The sequence below is a fragment of the Euleptes europaea genome, chromosome 18 (genome assembly GCF_029931775.1).
Source record: "Euleptes europaea isolate rEulEur1 chromosome 18, rEulEur1.hap1, whole genome shotgun sequence".
Taxonomy (NCBI): domain Eukaryota; kingdom Metazoa; phylum Chordata; class Lepidosauria; order Squamata; family Sphaerodactylidae; genus Euleptes; species Euleptes europaea.
The window spans coordinates 10957468-10982730 of record NC_079329.1 but is presented as its reverse complement, the minus strand read 5'-3'; the positions used below and the strand labels follow the sequence as shown (position 1 = coordinate 10982730).

Sequence of the window (25263 nt, the reverse complement as noted above, 5' to 3'; positions counted from 1 at the left end):
GACCAAAATGGAGAAGACTGAGAGGGGATATGATAACCATCTTTAAGTACTTGAAGGGCTGTCATATAGAGGGTGGTGCCGAGTTGTTTTCTGTTGCCCCAGAAGGTCGGACCAGAACCAACGGGTTGAAATTAAATCAGAATAGTTTTCGTTGACATTAGGAAGAATTTCCTAACAGTTAGAGCGGTTCCTCACTGGAACAGGCTTTCTCAGGAGTGGGTGAGCTCTCCTTCCCTGGAGGTTTTTAAGCAGAGGCTAGATGGCCATCTGTCAGCAATGCTGATTCTATGAACTTAGGCATTTCACGAGAGGGAGGGCATCTTGGCCATCTTCTGGGCACCGGGTGTGTGTGGGGGAGGTAGTTGTGAATTTCCTGCATTGTTCAGGGGGTTGGACTAGATGACCCTGGTGGTCCCTTCCAACTCTATGATTCTATGAAATGGTCTGATTCAGCATAAGGCAGCTTCATGCATCCACTTTGTCCTTCCACTGACACCTCCACTATTAGCCTCATTAGTGATGCCAAAGGAATTCTGGACCCTTTCCCAGGAGTGTGTCTCAGCAACCCTTCCCCTAGTTCATTACCTCGTCTTCCTCAATTCTTCATCCGCCTATCAATGAGCCAGAATTTAGAGACAGCCGGCGTTCGGGTATCTAAGAGTCAACAGGAATTTGTGAGCCAGCCTGCTCAGCTTCGAGAGGTGGGTAGAATTTAGCGGACGGCGGCGGGGGGGGGGTGTCAGGAGTCCTGAGAGTGGGATAAGGACAGAAGCACGGAGAGGAAGATAGCTGCCAGCAAGGAAACTGCCCCAGAGGTGTCAGAGCAAGGAGGCAGGACTCCTGGGTTCTCTGGAGATGGGTTGGGGATCTGTGTGGGTTATAGCCAAGTGACAGGGAGCCATTTCTCTTGGGTCCTCCGGCCCAACTACTGCTATCTTCATAACTTATCACAGTCACCGGTCTGACAAACAAACCTGGCTTGGATGTGTGTCGCTGGCGTGTGCGTCAAGTTTGTGTTTGCGAATACGCACTCCCGCGTCTGCCCTACATGGCCTCCGCCCCTTCCTCCAGAGCACACAGCACGCCTGCTAATTGTTGTGCCGGCCGGTTCATATGACTCTTAACGTATCCAGACCTTCTTCTGCCAAGATCACTGTTCCAAGTTTAGGATGATGCAGAAAGGGTTGGAAGGTGGGGGGCAGGGAACAGACGGTTTTCCACGGCCTATCCGTGCCCATCACTGCTATAAATATCAGTTGCCTGCAAAATAACTGGTGCTGAAGTCCAGCAGAGAGGTCCTAGGGGAAACTCAAAGAGGCAAAGGGAATTAACCAGCTTCTCTCAGTTCTTGTTCTAACTCAACCAGAAGCCATGTATGAAATCTATTTTTATTAAAATCACAAAGACCAGCATTTGTTGTACGGGGTTTAATATGCCGTTGCTAGCCAGCTTTTCTACGTTGAGAAGTAAAATGCTCAAGTTTGGCCCATCAATGAAGACTTCAATATCAGTGAACTATGTCTCCCAAAAAGTACTCTTTCTTTTCTGATAAGTCAGCCACAACTTCCTTCAGCGGTTCACAGGCACGTGATTGAGGAACAAACCCCACCGCCCCTGACTAAAGCTATATTTTCGTCAATCTGCTTCACCAAAATATGAACCCATCCAGGATTATGAAATCAGACAGACAGTCTCTTCAGATACAAAGAGCTACTTCGCAGCTAACGGCCAGCGGATGCCTTTTGAATAACGCATGCCACATTAGTTGAATATCGCAGAGAGAGAGAGGGAATGTGGTTTTAGACCAAAGAGTATTACTTCTGTACTAAATCACCTCACTGAAGAATGTCCCAACAATTCATTGGTTAACTTACAGTTTCCCACTTAAATTTTTTATCTGTGTGTGTGAGGGGTTGTGGGGGGGGGGTGTGAATCACAATCTAGAAATCACCTGTCAAATTTAACTCTGTAGACGTTGTTCCAATCTCTTTCCCCTTTGATATAAAAAGAAGCAAAATTGTTCCACTATTCTATTGTTCACACATCTGGGGAAAACATGGACAAAATAAAAGCTTGTGCCGCAATAAAATTGTTCGGTCTTTAAGGTTTGCCAAGACTCTTTGCAGTTTTTGCCACAACAGACTAATATAGTGATCCCCTCTGGAATTCACTGTTCTGTTGACACAGCAAATGCTAAGAATTCTCTGGATTTGCAGATCATATCTGTGCACTTTGGGGGACTTGCTAGATAAAACTCCTTAATTGAACCGATTAAATTCAGATGGTTCTTTCAGCTGCCTCAAATTAGAAGTTAGTCACAAAGAGAGAGAAGCTTCAAATACCTCTTTTTTTCATCACGAAAACACAAAGCTGGCATTCCTGACATGCTTGATGTTATTTTGGGGCATAAAACGAAATTCCTGGACTTTTTTTTTTTGTCTCAAAGGGCAACGGGCGCTTGTGCCCAATCACATTTGCAATTCATTCAGTGACATTTTCAATCTTTACAACCCACGGGGCACCTCCCTGCTACATGTCTGGCTGCAGCAAACATATTAATAGTACAATCAATCACATTATTCTTAAGGATTCGCATTTTGTGGGGAAAAAGAGAGCGGCACAAACCCCTTGCAGCAAGAAACCTGCATTAACTAGTCATTCTGGCTACACTGCTGGGCCTACTGTTGCCGGTAAACCCCAACTGTACAGAGGAGACAAGAACCACTGCTGGCTAAGGCAGACCCTGGCTTCTCAAACCATCCGTTCCCCCTTTGCATTCTCCTTCCCTGTAATCCAGTCTCACGTTGGATGCAGTGACCCCTCAGCAATGTAAAATCAGAGGCCTTTGCGGTACTGAAGGCATTTCCCATTGGCAGAAACAATTCCTTCCATCCCTTCCTAGCTACCGGATGAAAGGCTTGGAGGAGGAAAAAGGACTCCATACCTGAGCAAAGCCCAGGATGAGGCCAAAGGTGGGAACAGAGGGGGAGGGAAAATATAGGAAGCAACCTTACAGCAATTTCAATGGCTGATGCCCTCTGACAAGGCACTAGCAGGCAGACGGATGAAGGAACAGACAGAGGCGCTCCGTATGATGGATATAAGGGGGTTAGGGCAGATACAGAGCTAAGAGAACAAAGGGTATGGACTGAGGGCTGAAAAAAACAGACTCCCATACCTGGACACCATTAAGTAAAAGGCCAGGAGGGCAGGTGCATGAATTCCTGGTGAATCAGGAAGCAAACAGAGGCTGAGCCCCAAAGAGGCAAATGAGGTGGAGGGGCAGGGGGGGAATGTGGACTGAAAAATGTCAAGCGGCATCAATTGTTTTAACAGGAGGATGAACATATGACATTCCAGGCAACGCCTCCCTCCCCTCGGATGCAAAGCCAAATTGCCACTTTCCCTGCAGTTCCCAGATCCCAAGCAAAAAAAAAAAAAAAAGGGACACCCCGGTTGACCGCCCAGTGTCACATCTCTGTGCATTTCACCCGCAGCATGCGCTATTAATGCAAACGCCTGGACATCACAGGCACGCTGGTCACCCCTCCCCCTCTCCCGGCCTGCCGGAGACCCTTGCCGGCACCCGTTGCACCAGGGAGGCACCGAACCCGAGGCCACGGCGGGACGCAGGAGAAGCAGGCCCTGCGGGAGGCATACAGTACCTTAGCCGACACAAGCGCTTTCCCCTCCCCACTCCTGGCAGAGAGAGATGCTGACACCTCCGAGGCCCGACAGCGACTGAGCGGCGACGGGCTCAGGGGAGGAGTCCGGGTCTCGTGGCCACGCCCACCCCAACCAATCACCGCGGAGGAGGCGTGGCGGTGGAGCGGGGGGCGGGGGAGAAATCGGACTGCAAGATAAAAAGACAGGCTGGAAAAGGCAGCCGCGCGCACACCCCTTACGGGGCGGGGGATGGAATGACTGACAGGCCAGCCCGCCAAACAGAGGGAGCAGGGTGGGCGGGCCTTTGGGAGGTTGAATGGATTTCTTTGTGTGTGTGTGAACAGGGTTTGGGAGGGAGAGAAAGGATGAATGAATGAGGTCTATTGTCTGCTGGGAGGGGGATTGGAATTATGTCAGAGACTACCCCCCCCTTCTGTATTCTCTCCCATTCCAGCCAAGGGACCCCCTTCTACATAACTCAGCCCCCTCCTCCCCCTCTTCTTTTTTTTTAATAATTTTTTTTTATTTTTCTTCATTTAATATACCCATAAAAAACAATACAGTAATGATAATAAAGGGGAAAAAAACAAATGTTATTCTAACTTAACAATCAAATGACTTCCCCCTCTTCCATCTAAAATTAAATTGTATAATCTTTTGCTAACAGGACTAATCCCAATATTATTTTAATTTGTCTATTCTTATCATATCAACATTATGAAATCAATACCTAATATAAAAGTTAACACGAAATATGAATAAGGGATTAGATCAATGAGTATCTTTAAATGGTCCTGTTAAAAAGTAATTTTCACAATACATTCTCCAAGCCTCCCATTCCCCCCAAAATTGTTCATTATCATTCTGATTTATCAAAGCTGTAAGTTTTGCCATCTCAGTTAATTCCAGCATCTTTTTTATCCAGTCTTTCTTATCTGGTATCTCAATTGTCTTCCATTTAGCTGCATATATCAATCGAGCAGCCGTGGTGGCATAAATCAAGAAAGTTCTACGAGTAACCCGCTAGATCAGTAACTCCAAAACTTTGTGCTTCAAAAGATATATTTAAAAAACAACAACACTGAAGCCATATGTGGAGGAGGCTGCCTACTGCATCTCTGTATGAGTCACTTCTCTGGCATGGCCTCCTTTCAATCCACTTCTGCAGGAGGTGGGTGAGCAATCCTGTCTCATCTCTGAATTGTGTGCTCAAATAGACAGAGGCATTTCAGAATTGCCCAGTGTTGGAAGCGGTTGCCCATTGAATCTGGCATAATAAAAATAATAATAATTCTGCTTCCTAACATGTGAATGGATTATTCACTACTAATGCAAGGATGCTACAGCATTCACTTGTTCTCTCATCAGATGTGATTTGGATCATTAAGTCACTTCTGCTGGAAAGGTGGGGGGAACGTTACCTGCCATGAGAGGAGGCTGCCTGCTGAATCTCTGCATGATTCTTGGCTTGCCTCTTTTCAGTCATGAGGCAGACACAACTTGTGCAGAAACACACTAAGTGTGCTCCTCTGAGGTCAGAAACTTTTTATTCTTTCATACTCTGAAAGTTAATCTTTTGGGATGCAAGACTGAAATTCTGCTTCCAATTTTAATTCAGGAAGAGAGCAAGCCTTGTGGTATGGAAACCGCAGCAGCTTCTCTTCCCACAGGATACTAAATGCAAATCCTATTTTTCAAGTCTGTATCCCGACAGACAGTAGCAGATCTAGACAAGAGATACGTGGAGGAATTTCTGAACAGGGGCAAGGATGCCATAAAGTTGTTGGAACTTCTTGTTGTCTTTAAACATCTTTACAAGTTATTGAGCTGCCCTGCAACGAATTGTGGGGGTAGTAGGAATAACCAACTGGGAAATTTCTCTTACCCAAATCTGCAGGATACTGTAAACTTTTAGGGGCTTCTGCAGCCTGTCACATTGTTCTTCCCCTCCCTCTTCAACTCATCATATGCATGTGCCCTCTACATTTCATGGCTCCCAGAGGGCAATGAGGAAGCTCAGTCCTCATCAGGCTGTTCCCCCCTTTCTTTTCCTCTTGGTTACTTTACAAAGTCATCTTTTTCTGCTTAGCAAAATGGAGTCCCCTGAGTATATAGAAACTTCTACCTTGATTGTGGGTGGCCCGGTTTTGCTACTTTTGTGACTGGCGCAAGCCACCCACTTGCCTCATATTAAACGGAATGAAATTATGTGTATGATGCATGTTTGACTGACCTACAAAGCTCTCGCTGAGCTTCTCAGGGAGTGCTTCAGACCAGACATTTGTGGTCGGCCCGAGTGGCTTCCATAAGGAGCAGGACCTTCCCGGGGGTCACCCCAGAGCTTCGGAATGCCCTTTGGCCTGCCTGCAGTTTGGTTAGCTCCCTCTCTCTCAAGAAGAAAACCTTGTCCTGCTTGGCTTTTGAGAATTCATAATATTTTACAGATTAATGAATGTATGTGGGTGTGTGTATATATGTATATATTTGGCATAAGCTTTTGAGAGCCAGAGGATCTGACGAAGTGGAATCTAACTCATTAAATCTTTGAGCACAATTGAATTTGGCAGTCTTTCAAGCGTAGCTTACCTGCAACACACCACACATGAACACATGAAGCTGCCTTATACTGAATCAGACCCTTGGTCCATCAAAGTCAGTATTGTCTACTCAGACCGGCATGGCTCTCCAGGGTCTCAGATAGAAGACTTTCACATCACCTACTTGCCTAGTCCCTTTAACTCAGTGGTTCCCAACCTTTTTTTTAAAATAATTTTTTATTGAATTTTTACAATACAAAAAAAAAGAAAAGAAAAAAAAGAATATATATATATATAAAAGTATAAAAGGGTATTCACATAACATATTCAATACATTTCATTTCTTTTTCTTTTTTTAATACACCCAACCTTTTTTTGACCAGGGACCACTAGGACTTTTTTGTTCGGTGCAAGGACCCCAAGGTTCAAAATAAAAATTCAGAGAATTTGAAAATAAACTTTAATCATAACTGTTAGTTAAACATTAAACTTAGAATAATATTTGAATATATTTTTATAATAGAGAACTTTTAATTGAAAATATTAATTTATTATGGGTTTATAACTTTGTTTCATGGACCTTAATTTAGTTCCTGCGGACCCCTTGGGGTCTGCGGACCCCCGGTTGGGAACCAGTGCTTTAACTGGAGGTGCTGGGTAATGAACCTGGGACCTTCTGCATGCCAAGCAGATGCTCTACCACTGAGCCACAGCCCCTCCCACTAACATATTTACCTCTCTTTTGGAATTCTTAGTATTGGTATTTTTTCTGCTGTGTTGCTGCTCTTGGTTATTTTAGCATGGGCATTTTAACATATTTATTTTGTACATTGCTTTGCGACTGAGAAATGAAAACCAGAACAGAAATTGCAAGCATAGACAGGTTGCTTCCACACAAAGATAATTCTCTCATTGCTTGCTCCTGCTGAGAATGCAGAAGCATTCGAAGTTGCAATGGAGCGTCCACACAACAGTTTCCCCTGCACTTTCCTCGCTTCAGTCCCCTGCAGCCACCATAAAAAGGTAAAGGTCCCCTGTGCAAGCACCAGGTCATTCCCGACCCATGGAGTGACGTCACATCCCAACGTTTCCTAGGCAGACATGGTTTACGGGGTGGCTTGCCAGTGCCTTCCCCAGTCATCTCCCTTTACCCCCAGCAAGCTGGGTACTCATTTTGCCGACCTCAGAAGGATGGAAGGCTGAGTCGACCTTGAGCCAGCTACCTGAAACCGACATCCGTCGGGATTGAACTCAGGTCATGAGCAGAGCTTGGGACTGCAGTACTGCAGCTTACCACTCCGCACCACAGGGCTCCTATACAGCCACCATGCCCCCCTCTAATTAACAGCTTTTTAAAAAAGGGGGGAATTGCTAGATTCCTATAGTGTTATACCATTACAATTACCTATTGCTTTCATCTATTCGTTCCCAGCTTTCATTTCTAAACAAAAGTAAGTCTCTAGGCCTTTTAGTTGTGGAGGTTATGAGGAAAAACACACACCTTTCCCCTTATATCTCTGCAACAAACAGGGTTTGTTTCATTAAAATGAAAGCTAGGAACTAGCAGATCATGATAATAGATTGTCAGAATCTTTTTGCACGGTAGCGATCTGTCAGTTACCATTTTTTAAAAACCTATGCTATAAAAAGCATTATTCAAAATAGGGGTTTGCATGACTCACTAAAGAAGATAATAACAATAAATTTTCAAAACAGTAACAATTCATTGCACATCTATTCAAAACCAGATTAAAACTTTTTTAGTTGAAATTTATTCAACAAAACTTATTAGCATGATCCAGTGGTACCAGCTCTTCAAAGTCTGGGGGAACATTCTGATAATTTCCACCAGATTTGCCAGCATGGTGCCACAGCTTGATCTATTGTAAATTAGTGAACAACACAGTTGAAGGGGCCCACCTCTAGCGCCCCCCCCAGTGCTGCCCCCTTGCCTCTTAGTGCCCCCCTAAGTAATCCCACCGTCCCCCAGGGGGTAGTACTGCCTACTTTGGGAACCACTGCTCTAACCACTACACTACACTGGTGGTATACCGCAGATGCTTTTAAGGAAGTTGAACAAAAGTAATTGCTTTGAGGGACAGGACAAGACGAATGTACAACTAGTTTGCTGAGTTTCTGCGCAATTCCTAGCATTTAAAAAAAGTATCTCCCAGCAGTGTTGCTTGCTGCTGCCCTTGTAAACCTGTCCACACAACCACATGCAACACTGACAGGTGGACAGGAACCGGAGTAGGGTTGCCAACCTTCAGGTACTATAAACTATAATAAATGGCAGCACGTGGCTTCAAAGGTAATATAATGTGAAATATACCAACTGGAAAAAGAAAACAATATTATATAATATAATAATTCTATATTATTTTCCAAAATAGAATTATTTTGGTATATTTCACATTATATTACCTTTGAAGCCACGTGCTGCCATCTATTATAGTTTCTACAATTTCCAGCATAGATATTTTCAACCTTCAGGTACTAGCTGGAGATCTCCTGCATTTACAACTGATCTCCAGCTGACAGAGATCAGTTCCTCTGGAGAAAAACGGCCGCTTTGGCAATTGGACTCTATGGCATTGAAGTCCCTCCCCTCCCCAAACCCCCGCCCTCCTCAGGCTCCACCCCAAAAATCTCCAGGTATTTCCCAATATCTCGGAGCTGGAAATTCTACAAGGATATGATGTGTCAAAAGGGTGGCATGAACCTACCTTCACAAACACATACACACACAAACACACACACGCAATTTTGGCATGATGATTTTGAAGCCCATAAATCCTGAGATGACTGTCTTTGCCTTTGCTTTCTAAAAGCGACACTTCCCTCTTGTGGTGGACAGGTATCTAAGCTCCATTCCCAAATGACTATTGGGTCCATTTTATTTGCCAAATGACACAGCAGAAAGTGCACAAGAGGACCCAGGAAAACGTCACAGACTAAATGTGGAGCCGGAAAGTGTCACAAGAGTAAACGAGATTCATTGGAGCAAGGCCTAAGGAAAAGGTTTGTGGAGCCACTTTTAGAGGTAGCGGTGACTCATCAAACCGGCCTGTTACAATTCCCTCACCAGAACGACGATGCCCAAAGCGCACAACTATATTTATACATGCCGAGCTCAGACAAATTCCAGAGTAGTAGCACTGTTTAGTGTGTTGCAGCCAAAACAACAGTGTCTTGTAGCACAAGCTTTTACAGGCCAAAGCCCTCTTGGTCTGATGATGCTGCCTAATACTGAGTCAGACCCTTGGTCTATTAAGGTCAGCACTGCCTACTTAGAGTGGCAGCACCTCTCCAAGGTTTCAAGCGGAAGCCTTTCATACCACCTAATCATTTTAAACTTGAGATGCCAGGAATTGAACCTGGGACTTTCTGATGCAAAGCAGGCGTTCTAAACACTGAGCCAATACTCTCCAATACTTCCTTCATCTGCACTGGCCACAATATAAACCACATAAGAACATAAGAAAAGCCATGCTGGATCAGACCAAGGCCCATCAAGTCCAGCAGTCTGTGCACACGGTGCCTTCAATTCAACACATGAAGCTGCCTTATACTGAATCAGACCCTAGGTCCATCAAAGTCAGTAATGTCTACTCAGACCCGGCAGCGGCTCTCCAGGGTCTCAGGCGGAGGTCTTTTGCATCACCTACTTGCCTACCGGTAGTCCCTTTAACTCACTGGTTCCCAACCGGGGGTCCACGGACCCCCAGGGGTCCGCGAGAACTAACTTAAGGTCCGCGAAACAAAGTTATAAACCCATAATAAATTAATATTTTCAATTAAAAGTTCTCTATTATAAAAAAATATATTCAAATATTATTCTAAGTTTAATGTTTAACTAACAGTTATGATTAAAGTTTATTTTCAAATTCTCGGAATTTTTATTTTGAACCTTGGGGTCCCTGCACCGAACAAAAAAGTCCTAGTGGTCCCTGGTCAAAAAAAGGTTGGGAACCACTGCTTTAACTGGAGATGCCGGGGACTGAACCTGGGACCTTCTGCATGCCAAGCAGACGCTCTACCACTGAGACACAGCCCCTCCCCAAATGAACACGTGAACACATGAAGCTGCCTTCTACTGAATCAGACTCTTGGTCCATCAAAGTCAGTAATGTCTACTCAGACCCAGCAGCGGCTCCCTTTAACTGGAGATGCCGGGGATTGAACCTGGGACCTTCTGCATGCCAAACAGACGCTCTACCACTGAGTCACAGCCCCTGCCGGGTAGAGAACGGGAGTTTGCATGACTCCTTTTCATTCATTTGCATGGGGTTTCTTGCAGGAGAATCCTTCTCCTCCCACCATCCTGCCTAATAAGGATTCCCGAAAAGGATGGTAAAACAGCGCCCTCTGCTGTCCCAGTCACATTCCCGACCCCCAGCTCTGTACTGTGCTTAACCGTAAGGGAAGGCACCGAAATGGGATGCGGGGCTAAGACCGCGTGCGCTCGTCTCATTGCGAGTCCCGTATTTACGACCCTTGTCGAAAGTTGCAGCAATAACAAAATGAAAGAAAAAACGTTTAGCAACCGCTATTCCAACTAACTAAAATATATTAATAAGAAATAATAAAAAGAGCTACGTTGCTACGTACGGATATCAGCAATCGGGAAATTTAAAGCTCATAAGAACGTAAGAAAGGCCCTGCTGGGTCAGACCAAGGCTCATCAAGTCCAGCAGTCTGCGCACACAGTGGCTAAATATCGGCCTCTAGGAAGCCCACTTGGCCTTGGTTGTAAACATCTACTCTGTATGGTCAGTTTCTGTTTTACCTGTTTTATCTGGCATACCAGCCGCAAATAAAAATTATTGTTATTATTGGAAGCCCACAAACAAGACGACTGCAGCAGCATTGTCCTGCCTGTGTTCCACAGCACCTCATATAACAGGCCTGCTTCTCTGATACCTGAGAGAATAGGCATGCATCATGACTAGTATCCATTTTGACTAGTAGCCATGGATACCCCTCTCCTCCATGAACATGTCCACTGCCCTCTTCAAGCCTTCCAAGTCGGCAGCCATCACCACATCCTGGGGCAGGGAGTTCCACAATTTAACCACGCTTTCATCTGTTCTGAATCTCTCACCCTCTCCAGCTTCAGCAGTTCTAGCATTACGAGAGATCACACCATGCATTATTTTATAGACCATGCAACAACATTCCCATTCCATGAGCCGAAACGAAGAAGATACTGTAGCTTTTTGGAGGTGAACGGTGGCCGAGGAGACCAATGTTGTCCTGCACAGATGAGGCGGCGGAGCTGGTGCGTGGTGCATTGCGCAGCCTGCAGCTCTCTGCGTTAGCATTTTCCCAGGTCGCGCTCGTGATTTACGAGCCATTTATGCCTGGGAGGTTTTGCCTTGGATTTGCTCCTCTCTAGATGCACATTTCCACCATCCGAATTCTCAAAACTCTGCATGGGTGCTTATTGTTGAGTTTGGATAGGGAAAATGTGCGTCTAGAAAGCGGCAAATCTAAGGCAAAACCTCCCCTGCATAAGTGGTTGGATTTGCTGCTCTGTAGATGCACATTTCCCCATCCAAATTCTCAAAACTCAAAAATAAACCCCCATGCAGAGTTTTGAGAATTCAGATGGGGAAAATGTGCATCTAGAAAGAAGCAAATCCAAGGCAAAACCTCCCATGCGTAAATGGCCTTTATTCCCCGACACATGTCTATGTGGCTGGAGGGTAGAACGTGGTCCCTTATTGGTTGGCATGGGCTGCCCATTTTTTGCCCCTCCCCACCTACCTCTGACCCCCCCCCCCCCGCTGCAGTTGCTTGCAAGCTGGGGGAGGGGGGCCAGTCTAGGGAAAGGGCGGGCATCAGCGACCAGTGGGGTTTCCCCTGCAGGCATCCTCCTTCTATGAACCATTCCCATATTTGTGGCTATTTATAGCCCCGCGGAATAGACAGGCTGCATGCTGAATCGGCCCACCTCGTTGTTGCTGCTAGCCCAGGAGGGGGGATAGCAAGGACGTGAGGTTGGGGGTAAGGGCTGGGGGAAGTCCTGGGTGGGATTGGGGGTGGGCCTGCGAGAAAGGGAGAGAAGTTTTTGCATGGATGGAGTTTTTGCGACACAGATAGAGCGGTGGGTTTCTGAAACGGGTATTGCCACCTCCCTTTAGGGTTGCCAACCTCCAGGTACTAGCTGGAGACCTCCTGCTATTACAACTGATCTCCAGCCCGTAGAGATCAGTTCACCAGGAGAAAACCGCCACCGCCAATTGGTAAAGTTTTACGTGTGCATAGAGGGCATTGATGTGTGAGATTAATGGGTGGGATTGTATCAAACTGTTCTTAGACAATTCCCTGTTCCAACTGTGCAGAACACAACTGTCCAAACAAGGGAAGGAGGGTCTTTGTGCACTACAGGGTTGCCAGGTCCCTCTTCATCACCAGCAGGAGATTTTTGGGGCAGAGCCTGTGGAGGGCAGGGTTTGAGGAGGGGAGAGACTTCAATGCCATAGAGTCCAATTGCCAAAGCTGCCATTTTCTCCAGGTGAACTGATCTCTATTGGCTGGAGATCAGTTGTAATACCAGGAGCTCTCCAGCTACTACCTGGAGGTTGGCAGCCCTAGTGTACTACCTCCATTGAGTATTAGCACACAGAAGTCATTGCAGGGAACAGAAGCAGAAAATGTGCACACCCCATGCAAGGGACTATCACAAGGCCAGCTTTTCATCCAGTTGAACTCACAACCAACTGCAACCTTGTGGGTAATAGATTGGTGTTTGTGTTTGCCACTTAACAGTACAAGGCAGCCAGACAAGTCATCTGAGTGGAGCGCCTGACCAGCTAGTGGCCATTCGAGGAACAAGACTTACACCACACCGGCTCCCTATGCGGCCCCTGCTGGGCATGGTGCGTCGCCACCCCTGGGTGGCAAGCGTGGCCGCTTATGGGACACTCTTTTCAGCGGCAGATGTGGCCCAGCAGGTGTTGACCAGGCCGCGTCAGGCTCTCTCTGAGCCAGAATATTTGGATCTGAAGCAGACAGGAAAAGTAGCGGTGGTAGGATTCAGCTTCCATGCCAACTTCAATTACATCTGGTTCCAGAGTCTGGAGCGCTTTTTCCCAGGAACAAATGTGGCCAGAGTGATAGTGAAAGTTGCTTGTGACCAGGCCATAGCAGCGCCAATCACCATTGGAGCATTTTATGTTGGTGAGAGATGGTGTGGGGGCTGGGGTAGATGGGCAACCCTTCAGCGATGGTGATCTGGGGGAAAAATGGCATCTTCTGCCCATTCCAGGCCTGTCTCTCTTGGATGGTGAAAGTGACGTTTTTGGGAATCTACGGGAGAAGTTTTGGCCAACATACAAGGTATTTACAGCAATGTGTGGCCGTGGTTGTGTATTTTAATTACTGTTGAAAGTGGCTTTATGAACCAACGTAGTGGGGTATAAATACATTCAGCAGATATTACAATAAACTAACTATCATAAAAGGTAAAGGTCCCCTGTGCGAAGCACCGGGTCATTCCTGACCCATGGGATGACGTCACATCCAGACATTTACTAGGCAGACTTTGTTTACGGGGTGGTTTGCCATTGCCTTCCCCAGTCGTCTTCCCTTTACCTCCAGCAAGCTGGGTCCTCATTTTACTGACCTCGGAAGGATGGAAGGCTGAGTCAACCTTGAGCCAGCTACCTGAAACCAACTTCGGTTGGGATCGAACTCAGGTTTTGAGTACTGCAGCTTACCCCTCTGCGCCACGGGGCTCCTATAACGATCATAACAGAACCATTTATCAGCACTTAACAGTGTTCCAGGTGTTTCCATACACATTATTTCAGCAATCCTTCCAATAACCTTAGCTTGTTGGGTATATCAGTATTATCTCCTTGTGGGGAACAGAGAGCTGTTTCAGGTAAGGCAATCTCCTGAGGTTATGTCAGAGATGATGAGATTTAGGGCTCAATTAACTGAGACAGCGAGGGATCTATGATTGGATCTATGATCTCCCATAAGCTTTTTAAAACAAAGAACATCTGCAGGGGGGCTCTAATTTAGAACCAAGCGGGGCGGAGGGGAGCCTGGAGAGGTGTTAGCCTTTTCCCAATGTGATTTTTTTTCTCCCTGCAAATTGCCCACCAAAACTGCTAGTTGCCCTATAAGGGAAAACATACTTGGTTATCCTATGGATGTTCTGCTGCTGGAAGGTAGGCAAAGGGCAATCTCATCCAATTCCTGTCTGCATGATGGCCCTCTGACCCACTTGGCTTTTTGTCTGTGAGGATCCTCCAAGACCTTGCTAGGCCTTTTGGGATTCACAGGAAGTTTCTGAGAGAAGGGGGAGGAAGAGGAAGATCCCTTTACACCAATGAAATGTCCATAGGATACTCCCCACAGGTAGCTTCCAGTCACAAATCTTCTGCTGTCATATTATTTGGGCCTTAATCCAGGAACTCCCTAGTTCACGACACAGTGTTTCACCCACTACACTTTATATTTTATAGCATTATATTTTGTTAGATTATTATATTATATGGTTTGTATGTTGTGAGCTGCCCTGAACCACTTTTTGGCGGGGAAAGGGCAAGATAAAAATGTAATAATAATAATAATATAACATCTTTGTCCTATTTTAAAAAACTGTAGCTGATTGTGTACATTTTTAAGCAATGACTTATTTGGTTTAAGATGTGCAAACTGCATATGAGTAAAACTATACAACTGAAGAAAAATAACATACTTTTCTTTTAGATTTTGTAGTAGGAACCACCTTAGAAAAGACATTCCTTGCTGTTTGACAGTGAAAGGGGAGTGCCTCTTCTTCTGCAATCCCCTGCTGTTTTTGTCAGAACTTGTACTAAAAACCATTTACTTTTTTTTAAAAATCTGCTGGTTAGTTAAACTAGGGCACCTTTTATTGATCGACAAGTCCTATCACTTTGTATTCAGAGTAAACTTCTAACTTCTGTTGTGAGCTGCCCCAAACTCCAAAGGAAAAAAGGTGGCTAATAAATATTTAATATAAAATAAAATAATACCAGACCTTGAGAGGTAAATCCAAGATTTAGCATGGAAGAAGAAGAAGAGTTGGTTTTTATATGCCGACTTTCTTTGCCACTTAAGGGAGACTCAAACCGGCTTATAATCACCTTCCCTTCCCCCTCCCCACAACAGACACCTTGTGAGGTAGGTGAGGCTGAGAGAGTGTGACTTGCTCAAGGTCACCCAGCTGGCTTCATGTGTCGGAGTGGGGAAACCAACCCTGTTCACCAGATTAGCCTCCGCCGCTCATGGGGAGGAGTGGAGAATCGAACCCGGTTCTTCAGATGAGAGTCCACTGCTCCAAACCACCGTTCTTAACCACCACACCACGCTGGCTCTCATAACTGGAACCATAACGTTAACTCTCAGCTTGCCATATTTTCTCTTTCAGGCTGGTCTGGTCTGCTGGACTTTATTCCAGGTGAGTGCTATTGCTTCCCCTTCCTTTCCTTCACCCCAACATGTGAAACTCAGGGCTGCTAACCTTTTCTGGCAGAGCTCCCTTGCCTTTAAACAACAGCAAGGTGGACAGCAATTCATCAGGAGAAGCTTTTCCTGGCAAGAAGGTAAAGGGATGGGAAGGCTTCACCTGATGTGTTTCTGCCTGTCCCGCAGCTGTGAAGAAACACAGGCGCTGTGTCAGTTCAGGAGCTTTTGGGGAGGGGTATGTGTGTGTGACAGTAGCATGGCTTGGTTATTTGCAGGTGTGTGAGGCACCTGTGAGGGAATGTATTACTTTGGTCACAATATACCCAAGTTAAAAACCCTGCTTTACGGTAGCATGTTTGTTTCTGTGGATATTTGAGGACTAACTCCCATGCCGCATACACCCCATCACAAGACAAATTCAGATAGGAAGAAGAAGAGTTGGTTTTTATATGCCGACTTTCTCTACCACTTAAGGGAGACTCAAACCGGCTGACAATCACCTTCCCTCTCCCTCCCCACAACAGACACCCTGTGAGGTAGGTGGGACTGAGAGAGTGTGACTAGCCCAAGGTCACCCAGCTGGCTTCATGTGGAGGAGTGGGGAAACCAACCCGGTTCACCAGATTAGCATCCACCGCTCATGTGGAGGAGTGAGGGATCAAACCCGGTTCTCCAGGTCAGACTCCACCGCTCTTAACCACTACACCACGCTGGCCTGAGTGGCCTGAGAATTATTTGGTGTGGGCCTGAAAGCACTTGGTAAATTCACAGCCCCCTGTGAGGTAAATTATACTAGGCGTGCTCACATCTTTTTCTTTCTTTCTTTCTTTCTTTCTTTCTTTCTTTCTTTCTTTCTTTCTTTCTTTCTTTCTTTCTTTCTTTCTTTCTTTCTTTCCTTCCTTCTTTCCTTCTTTCCTTCTTTCTTTCTTTCTTTCTTCCTTCCTTCCCTCCCTCCCTCCCTCCCTCCCTGGAAGGGAAGAGAATGGTTTTGGTGTGCAAGAATTAACAGTATAAATTTGTAACTGTGTGGAAGTCAGCTCAGAAACACAGTTTCCCTTTTGAATGTTTTGAGAGTGCGAGTGTGTATTTTCCTTCAGGTCCTCCAAATCTTATTTACAGTTTATTGGAGCTGGTACCACATAGACCTCGGTCTGCCTAGGAAGGCCAATTTAGAGCTTCACCACCAGTGTGAGCCCTTCCTAGCAACCACACTAAACCAGTGTGCTTCTGCCTGAAGAGACAGTGAGTTAGAGCTATCCTTAACCTGCTGGTAGGGCTTATAACCCTATCTGAAGAAGCAACAGTTACACTTGAACACATGGAACACATGAAGCTGCCTTCTCCTGAATCAGACCCTTGGTCCATCAAAGTCAGCATTGTCTACTCAGATCGGCAGCAGTTCTCCAGGGTCTCAGGCGGAGGTCTTTCCCATCACCTACTTGCCTTGTCCCTTTAACTGGAGATGCCGGGGATCGAACCTGGGACCTTCTACACGCCAGGCAGAGGCTCTACCACTAAGCCATGGTCCCTCTTCCTGGCTCTCCAGGATCTCAGGCTGAGGTCTTTCACATCACTTGCCTAGTCCCTGGAGGTGCCGGGGATTGAACCTGGGACCTTCTGCCTGCCAAGCAGAGGCTCTACCACAAAGCCATGGCCCCTCTCCAGGGTCTCAGGCAGGGGTCTTTCACATCACCTACTTGCCTAGTCCCTTGAACTGGAGATGCCGGGGATTGAACCTGGGACCTTCTGCATGCCAAGCAGAGGCTCGACCACTGAGCCACAGCCCCTCCCCTTTTCCTTTATACTCCTCCAGTTCCTCACTCCAACCCCCCTCTCAGGTGTCTGAGGGTCGTGATCGGCTGCCTCTGGCCTGTCCAATATACAAATAGGGTAAAAGGGGGATTGGCAGATAAAGGAAAGAAGGGATGCACTTAGCCCTGTCCATCACAAGGGGGTTGAGGGAGGTGACTTTAGTGGGACCCTCTATCTGAGTGGGCCCACCTCCGTCTCCCTGCTGCCCTCTCTCGTGTTTCCTCTGCCTGGCTCCAATCTGCACCTCTGCCTGGTAGGAGAGGTGAGGTTCCTTGCTCCTGTCACTGCATGGTAGCTCAGAAAGAGCAGGTTTGGTCAGCAGAGAAGAGACGAACAGGGCCCTGGGACTCCAGGGTTTGGCAGTATCCCCAACTCAAATGCAGGCCTGGACCTGTTGACGTGAATGCCCCTTACAGGATAAAAGAGCTAAACCAACCATTTGCCCGAGCAAACGAAGCCCCACACAGGAAAACCGTCTCCATCTCAGAATCGCTGCTCGTTTTTGTCTCCCTCACCCCGTCTCTTTCCCTCAACCAGGCAGTGAATTTCACTCTTGTTCCACCCCTGCTGCGTACCACCTACGTGGGCGCCTGCTCTTTCCTGTGGACTGCTTTTCTCTGCTATCTGCACCAAAACGACGCCCAGGATACCACCGCCCGAATCTTCCGGGCGCTGCCTGGCTTGTCAGGCCTCTTTCCATCTACAGCAAACAAGAAGGGAGTAAGCTTGCCCTCCGAGAGATAATGAGGGGATTCAATAAATCCATATATCATTGATTATATTCTACTTTCCCTCGTTTCTGGTTCTTGGTCTCTACAAATGTTGCCAGGCACTGACTGACTTCAGATGCTTACCCGATCTGGGTATTTTTTCAGGCATGACATCCTGCGGGTGGGTGGCATCGAATAGATCAAATACAATAACAAAGGACAAAATCCAAAATAGTGCAAGCTGGTTTGTATCAAAGGGTTCCAGCCTGTTTTCTTCAGAGGTGTAATTTTTCATGAAAAGACAAGGCCTTTCTGGGCACATGAATTGGTTCTCAGAAAAATATTATTATTTAATCAAAACACAGTGCAGAGAAGAAGCATAACATACTAAAAAGGTAAAGGTCCCCTGTGCAAGCACCGGGTCATTCCTGACCCATGGGGTGACGTCACATCCCGACGTTTCCTAGGCAGACTTGGTTTACGGGGTGGTTTGCCAGTGCTTTCCTCAGTCATCTCCCCTTTACCCCCAGCAAGCTGGGTACTCATTTTACCCACCTCGGAAGGATGGAAGGCTGAGTCAACCTTGAGCCGGCTACCTGAAACCGACTTCCGTTGGGATCGAACTCAGGTCGTGAGCAGAGCTTTTGACTGCAGTACTGCAGCTTACCACTCTACACCACTTAACGAACATTTTTAGATAGTTGCCAGCTCCGGGTTGGGAAATACGTGGAGATTTTGGGGGCGGAGCCTGGGGAGGGCAGGGTTTGGGGAGGGGAGGGACTTCAATGCCATAGAGTCCAATGGCCAAAGCGGCCCTTTTCTCCAGGGGAACTGATCTCTGTCACCTGGAGATCAGTTGTCATAGCGGGAGATCTCCAGCCACCACCGGGAGGTTGGCAACCCTAACTCTGACCCACATTCCACAGACAGCCACTCCGATTGTGACCTTACTCTCTGCAGAATCCTGAAGCAGGCCAGCTTCTTGGCTGAGGGTCAGCCATGCTTCTCTCAGGCCCTCCTTTGCGGCTGTGGCTCCTGCAGCTTTTGGCCCTGCTGCCCACAGGCCTTCGGAGCTGCCTACAGTGTGACCAAAAGTTCCAGGAGAACGTGGCTAAGCTCAGGACTGGGCTGGTTGAACGTCAGATCCACGACACTCGCCTCAAGGCCCGGGCTGAGGCACTGCTGAAGGGTCTCGAGGGGGATTTTTTCTCACATTACGCTACCAGCCAGTTTGCTGGCTTTGCAGGTACAGCCTGGCTCTGCCAATCAAACAGAGACCTTTCCACACTGTCACTTAGTCGGGCACTAAACGCACAGCCGTGCTCCGGGCATCTTCCTATCCACTAATAGGTTTCGTTGCCAAGAAAACTCCATTTCTCCAGTTAGGGCATCTCTTGTTTGTGGGTTGTAGTGTGGAAGGATAGTTTTGTGAGTGCTGCAGGCAATTACTGGCTAATGCCAGTGACATCACTTGGTAATGAGCTACACCTCTGTTATTTAAAATATGTTATACGCCTGACTTTGACAAACCAGAAACCTTCCCCCGCTCAATGTGCCTGTGCCATTGAATGAAAGTATGTAAAGTATTATTATATAACCCTTTTTTTCCTTCTGCAAAGGATAAACGCTCCGTCCTCCCTAGTTCTGTATAGTGGTGTTGATATGCATTTTTCAAACTAAAACAAGATAGTGCTAACAGCACTACTGGCTCCCTCCCGTTGTGCCCTGATTTCAAGAACCTTCCCTTGTTCATCACTGTTTATTTTCGAAATTGTTCACCCACCTGTCTCCAACGAAGCTCGTATCCCTCCTCCTCCTCTCCACCACTGGATTGCACACCTTCTGCTTCGAAAGAGAACCACATCAAGCAAGCCATTTCCCCCCTCTTCCCAATGCGGGCCGGTTCTTCGAGTGCTCCTTTTCGCAGGGAGCTAGGGGGTTCTTCTTGGCAGCCAGTTTGTATAAGGGAAAAACAGCCTTCTGGGGGGGAAAGCGCAGGAAACTGGCGGGAAAGGCGGCCAATACTTGCAGGGGGGGGGGAGTTTGGAAGGGAACAGGGCAGGGAGGGGGAAGACCGGAAAGGGACGTGTCCTGACGAAACGAAGATCGTGCCCGGTGCGCCCTTTTCCAGAGATGTTGCGAGAGTAAAATAAATGTTGCTATAAAACTGGAATTGGAAAACCCGTGTGAAATTCGCACCAAAGGCAGGTCGGACACGCAGACCTGAGACAGTCATGAGTATGGACCACGGATATTCGCTGCATTTGAAGAACAATCGCAAGACAAATAGCCCGTGCGTTAATCCCCTCTGTCTCTGCAAGCGAGAGTATCCCCGCCCTCCCATCCAGTCTATTGGCACAGGAACGTCATATTGATATTGTGCTTACACCACTGGATCAGAGTTCAGCCCGGCACTAAAATAACAGGCTGGGCCCAACCATCTTTTCTGTTGGTTAAAAATGGGTGACAATCCTCTTTGACCCCCTGGAAAGCCTACACTAGGGAACCACGGTATTGGCATGGACAATGGCCGTGTAAGACAAGGGCTGTAGTAAGGAGGGGAATTGGGTGACGTTGAGTGAAAAAGAAACCTGACTGAATCAAACCCAATATGTTTTTCCTGTCATTCGGAAAGGCACATAGGATCGTTCTGCCCCTTTCAAACTCTCAGCAGATGTCAGATCCCCTCGCAGTTGCTCTGCCCAGGCTGTTCCATCTGGCTACCATTACTGCAGCATCCCGCAAATTCAGGTGACCGCTGCCATCTTTCTCTCCTTTCTCCTAGTTAAGAGTACAGTTGATGCCCTGGTCCAAGAAGTAAGATCCAAAACAGAAAGCCTGGCTCAAAGCTCTCTTAAAGGTGAGAGTCCTAACTAGGGTTGCCAACCTCCAGGTGGTGGCTGGAGATCTCCCACTATTACAACTGATCTCCAGCTGATGGAAATCAGTTCCCCTAGAGAAAATGGCTGCTTTGGCAATTGGACTCTATGGCATTAAAGTCCCTCCCCTCCCCAAACCCCGCACTCCTCAGGCTCCTCCCCAACAACCTCCCGCCGGTGGCTAAGAGGGACCTGGCAATCTTAGTCCCCAAGCATCTCTTGTTCTCTGTCCCCAGATCAGGCTCTGCTAGATGAATTGGTCGAATTCCGAAAGAAAGCAACCATGAAGCTCAAGGTGGCATTAAAAGAACATCAGAAGAATGGTAATGGAGTTTTTCTCCAGCTGAGCAAGAGCCCCATCTGGCCCCACCCACTTTCTAAACACACTTGGTGGTTGCTAGCTGCCTGGAGAAAATATGTCCTATATGACCACCCACCTGCAGCATGTAGCGGTGCTGTTTCTCATTTTCTGTCACTGGTTGTATGAATTGTAATATTCCTGTCCAGGAACAGAAGCAGAGGGAAGTTGGGCGGGGACGACTGTGGTTAAATGAAAATGGGTGTAGTTCCACTAATTTTTGGACTCTCTTTTCCCCTCACAGCTTGCGACAGGGAAAACTGTGGTAAGTTCATGGAGTTGTATTGCAGGGCATTGAAAGAGAGGGACCTGACCAATTAACACGTGGCGCTGCCTTATTCTGAGTCAGACCCTCCTCAGTCCCATCAAGTTCAGGCTTGTCTACTCAGACTGGCAGCAGCTCTCCAGGATCTGAGAGAGAGATCTTTCACATCATCTACTACCAGTTCCTTTTAACTGGAGAAGCTGGGGACTGAATCTGTGACCTTCTGTGTCACACAGGGCTACAGTTGGGGGTGGGGGTTGGATCCACAGGTGGCTCTAGAGTGGCACCCAGGAGCCATTCTGGGGAGAAAACGGAAGCAAATGGAAAAGCCTATCCTCAGGGTTTGCAGCAGCAGCCCATACAAAAATCCCCATTACTGCCTCTAGTCTGGCTCATGAACACATGAAGCTGCCTTATACTGAATCAGACCCTTGGTCCATCAATGTCAGTATTGTCTACTCTGATCGGCAGTGGCTCTCCAGGGTCTCAGGCAGGGGTCTTTCCCATCACCTACTTGCCTGGTCCCTTTAACTGGAGATGCTGGGGATTGAACCTGAGACCTTCTGCATGCCAAGTAGATGCTCTACCACTAAGCCATGGCCCCTCTTCATGGCTCTCCAGGGTCTCAGGCAGCGGTCTTTCACATCACCTACTTGCCTAGTCCCTTTAACTGGAGATGCCGGGGATTGAACCTGGGACCTTCTGCATGCCAAGCAGATGCTCTACCTCTGAGCCATGGCCTCTCCTTCAGCCATGGGAAGAAAAAGGCAGCTGACAAGCACGGTGACCAAAGGGAGGGGGTGTGAGAATTATGGAGTGAGACTGGCGACATCTGCTATGTGATGTTTCATTTGTGAAGCCGTGTACTTCCCAGAAACAGTGTACATCTCTGGGTCAGCACACTGGGTTTGGATGGGTGAGGCCTTCTCCGAAGAACCATCCTCGCTTAGCCTGGCTGAGTGTCCCTCTGCGGAGGAGGATTCCTCATGCTCGCTCTCCTCCGTTGTTGCAGGCTGGCTCCGATACAGCGTTTTGGATTGCGTAGGGTGTAAAGATATCAACGCCGTTTGCTACACGAAACGTCAGTGCTTTGGTAGGTAGATCTGGGGGTATTAAGATGGGGGTGGGGGTTACGTGTGACGGAGAAACAGCTTTTGTTTGGAAAGCGACATGTCAGACCTGGTTCCTTCAGGGGGAGTGCAAATGAAGGCAAGGCACTGACCAAGATGGCTGACTTGGGACCTGTCCTCGGGGTCAGGGAGCATCACCTGACTTGCAGAGTCCGGTTGCTGTTAAGAGACATCCTTGGTGATTAGGGTTGCCAACCTCCAGGCACTAGCTGGAGATCTCCTGCTATTACAACTGATCTCCAGCTGATAGAGATCAGTTCACCTGGAGAAAATGGCTGCTTTAACAATTGGACTCTATGGCATCGAAGTCCCTCCCCTCCCTAAACCCTGCCCTCCTCAGGCTCCACCCCAAAAAAATCTCCCACCGGTGGTGAAAAGGTACCTGGCAACCCTATACCCCATGGAGGTTCCTTTGCTTCCTTAACCCCATCCCCAAATTGCCAGGAGTTTCCCAATCTGGAGCTGGCAACCATACCCCCCCCCCTCAATCCCCTGGCAACTCTATTGGTAATATAATTGGTTTCTCTGCAGTTCCTTTATTTGGCCAGAGCTGAGTGGTAGCACAACAGATCCCAGGTTCAGGGCCCACCATGGGCTCAAATCCTGATGAAATGGATGGTGAATAGTGTTGCCAACCTCCAGGCGGGGCCTGGAGATTTCCCAGCATTACAATTGATCTCCAGGTGATGTAGATCAGTTTCCCTGGAGAAAATTGCAGCTTTGGAGAGTGGATTCACTCTCCGCCCCCAAATCTCCAGGAATTTCCCAGCCTGGAGCTGGCAACTCTTATTGAAGAACAGATCAGGGTGCATATTTAGGAGGAAATCTTTAATAACACTGCTCATACAACCAATTCGGCTCTGAACAGGATAAAATAATGGAATGCCCGTGTGTTACCATGTCCAGCAGAGGGCAGCACTTACTCAGATATACACCACTGCATAATGTGCAAAATGGCCAAGAGATGCATGATAATGTTATATGGCACAGTGGTTAGAGTATCAGACTAGGACCTGGGAGACCCAGGGGGTTGGACTAGATGACCCTAGTGGTCCCTTCGAAATCTGAGTCTATGTAATCCCTGCTCTGCCATGGAAGCTTGCTGGGCCTGTCACATACACTCCGCCTAACCTACCTTACAGGGCTGTTGTGAGGATAAAATGGAGGAGAGGAGAATGATGCAAGCGGCTTTGGGTCCCCATTGTGGAGAAAAACAGTCTATAAATGATGTAAATAAACAATAAGTAAAATCTATTTAGAGATGCTGGAAATGAAAAAAAAATACAAACGTGTTCATTGTTAACTGATGTGAGATTGTCAAACTTAGCACAGTGAAAATAGAAAGGCATTATTTTGCAGGTAGGTCCCAAAAAGTAGAGTATATATAGAGGTCAACCCCACTTCAAAAAGTTTGTGAGCCACTGGAGGGGAGATGGGCGGGAGAAGAACGTGAAACTCGGGCCGTTAGGTCCCGGTCTTAGTTCAGGGATATCTGCGACAGAATCTTCACACACAAAATCTGGGATCTGTCCGCTCAGTTGATTCCCAGGACCGCCTGTCTCTTCGCTACGGACCAGTCCTGTGGGATCCCAACATTGCCCGAAACGGAGTCGCTATCGTCCTGTGCATGGGCGGAGTGCTATTCGTGGTGATCATAGGAGTGTGAGTATCAATGGCCACCTCCACCCCAGGGTCAGTTGCAGCGGCTTCCCTGGAAAGGGAAACTTCGCGCTGCAAGCTTGTTCCTCTTAAACAGGAACCCGCAGCTCACTGGGTCCTGGTAAAAGGGGTTGGGGGGTTAGGGGGGCACTAACTCTTTCTTTTTCCCAGGATTATAAAGTACTGGAGAAACCAGCTGTATCTGTATGTTTAGCCAAGAGCTTTCCCCTTTTCACGGCTATGGAACATCTGACAGAAAAGATTCTCTTTTGCCTCGTGCGATGAAGTGTGGGACTTGGACAACCGTACCACAACCACTTCCCAAACTGCTTTTTCTGCCACAACCAAACATTGTCTCTACTACACCTATACAGTCTGCCCTTCATTTGCCTTCCCATCACCAAAGACCCCATAATAAACGTAGATCCCAGTTGTTTGTTCTGTTTCTGTGTATATGAAATATCTGGCTGTAATGGGAAGCCATGTTTTAGTAGTCAGTTTAAATTCTACACTGCATTTCGCATCACTCAGAGAATATGTCTTAAATAAGCTTTATTCTAGACCAGATCTTTGCGGTCAGGAAGGAATTTTCCTCCAGGCCAGATTGGCCAGGGATCCTCTGAGCACAGAGCAAGGGTCGCTGGGGGAGTGGGAGGAGAGGTAGTTGTGAATTTCCTGCATTGTGCAGGGAGTTGACTAGATGACCCTTGAGGTCCCTTCTGCTCTATGTTCCTATACACAGGTGTGTGCATGTAAGTCCCACTGATGTCTAGGAAGCAGAGCAGACATTGCCTAATTCT

At 47.3% G+C, this 25263-nt stretch overlaps 3 protein-coding genes across 3 annotated transcripts in view; 2 read left to right on the top strand and 1 right to left on the bottom strand.

Moving 5' to 3' along the window:
• The window catches only part of LOC130490192 (myosin-10-like), a 77845-nt gene extending 74119 nt beyond the window's left edge, over positions 1-3726 (bottom strand). The window contains exon 1 of the mRNA XM_056864010.1: positions 3666-3726. The gene's annotated coding sequence lies outside the window, so the exon portion shown is untranslated. The remainder of the gene's footprint in view (positions 1-3665) is intronic.
• Positions 3727-13066: 9340 nt separating this feature from the next.
• Positions 13067-18206, top strand: MPV17L (MPV17 mitochondrial inner membrane protein like). The gene is made up of 4 exons (XM_056863881.1): positions 13067-13388; positions 13477-13547; positions 15613-15642; positions 18000-18206. Exons 1-4 carry the CDS (start codon positions 13067-13069, stop codon positions 18204-18206), a joined length of 630 nt encoding a protein of 209 aa, XP_056719859.1.
• Positions 18207-19171: 965 nt separating this feature from the next.
• On the top strand, positions 19172-24677 carry IZUMO2 (IZUMO family member 2). The gene is made up of 7 exons (XM_056864245.1): positions 19172-19418; positions 20958-21032; positions 21288-21374; positions 21654-21674; positions 22687-22767; positions 24343-24466; positions 24635-24677. Exons 1-7 carry the CDS (start codon positions 19172-19174, stop codon positions 24675-24677), a joined length of 678 nt encoding a protein of 225 aa, XP_056720223.1.
• The last annotated feature ends 586 nt before the right edge of the window (positions 24678-25263 follow it).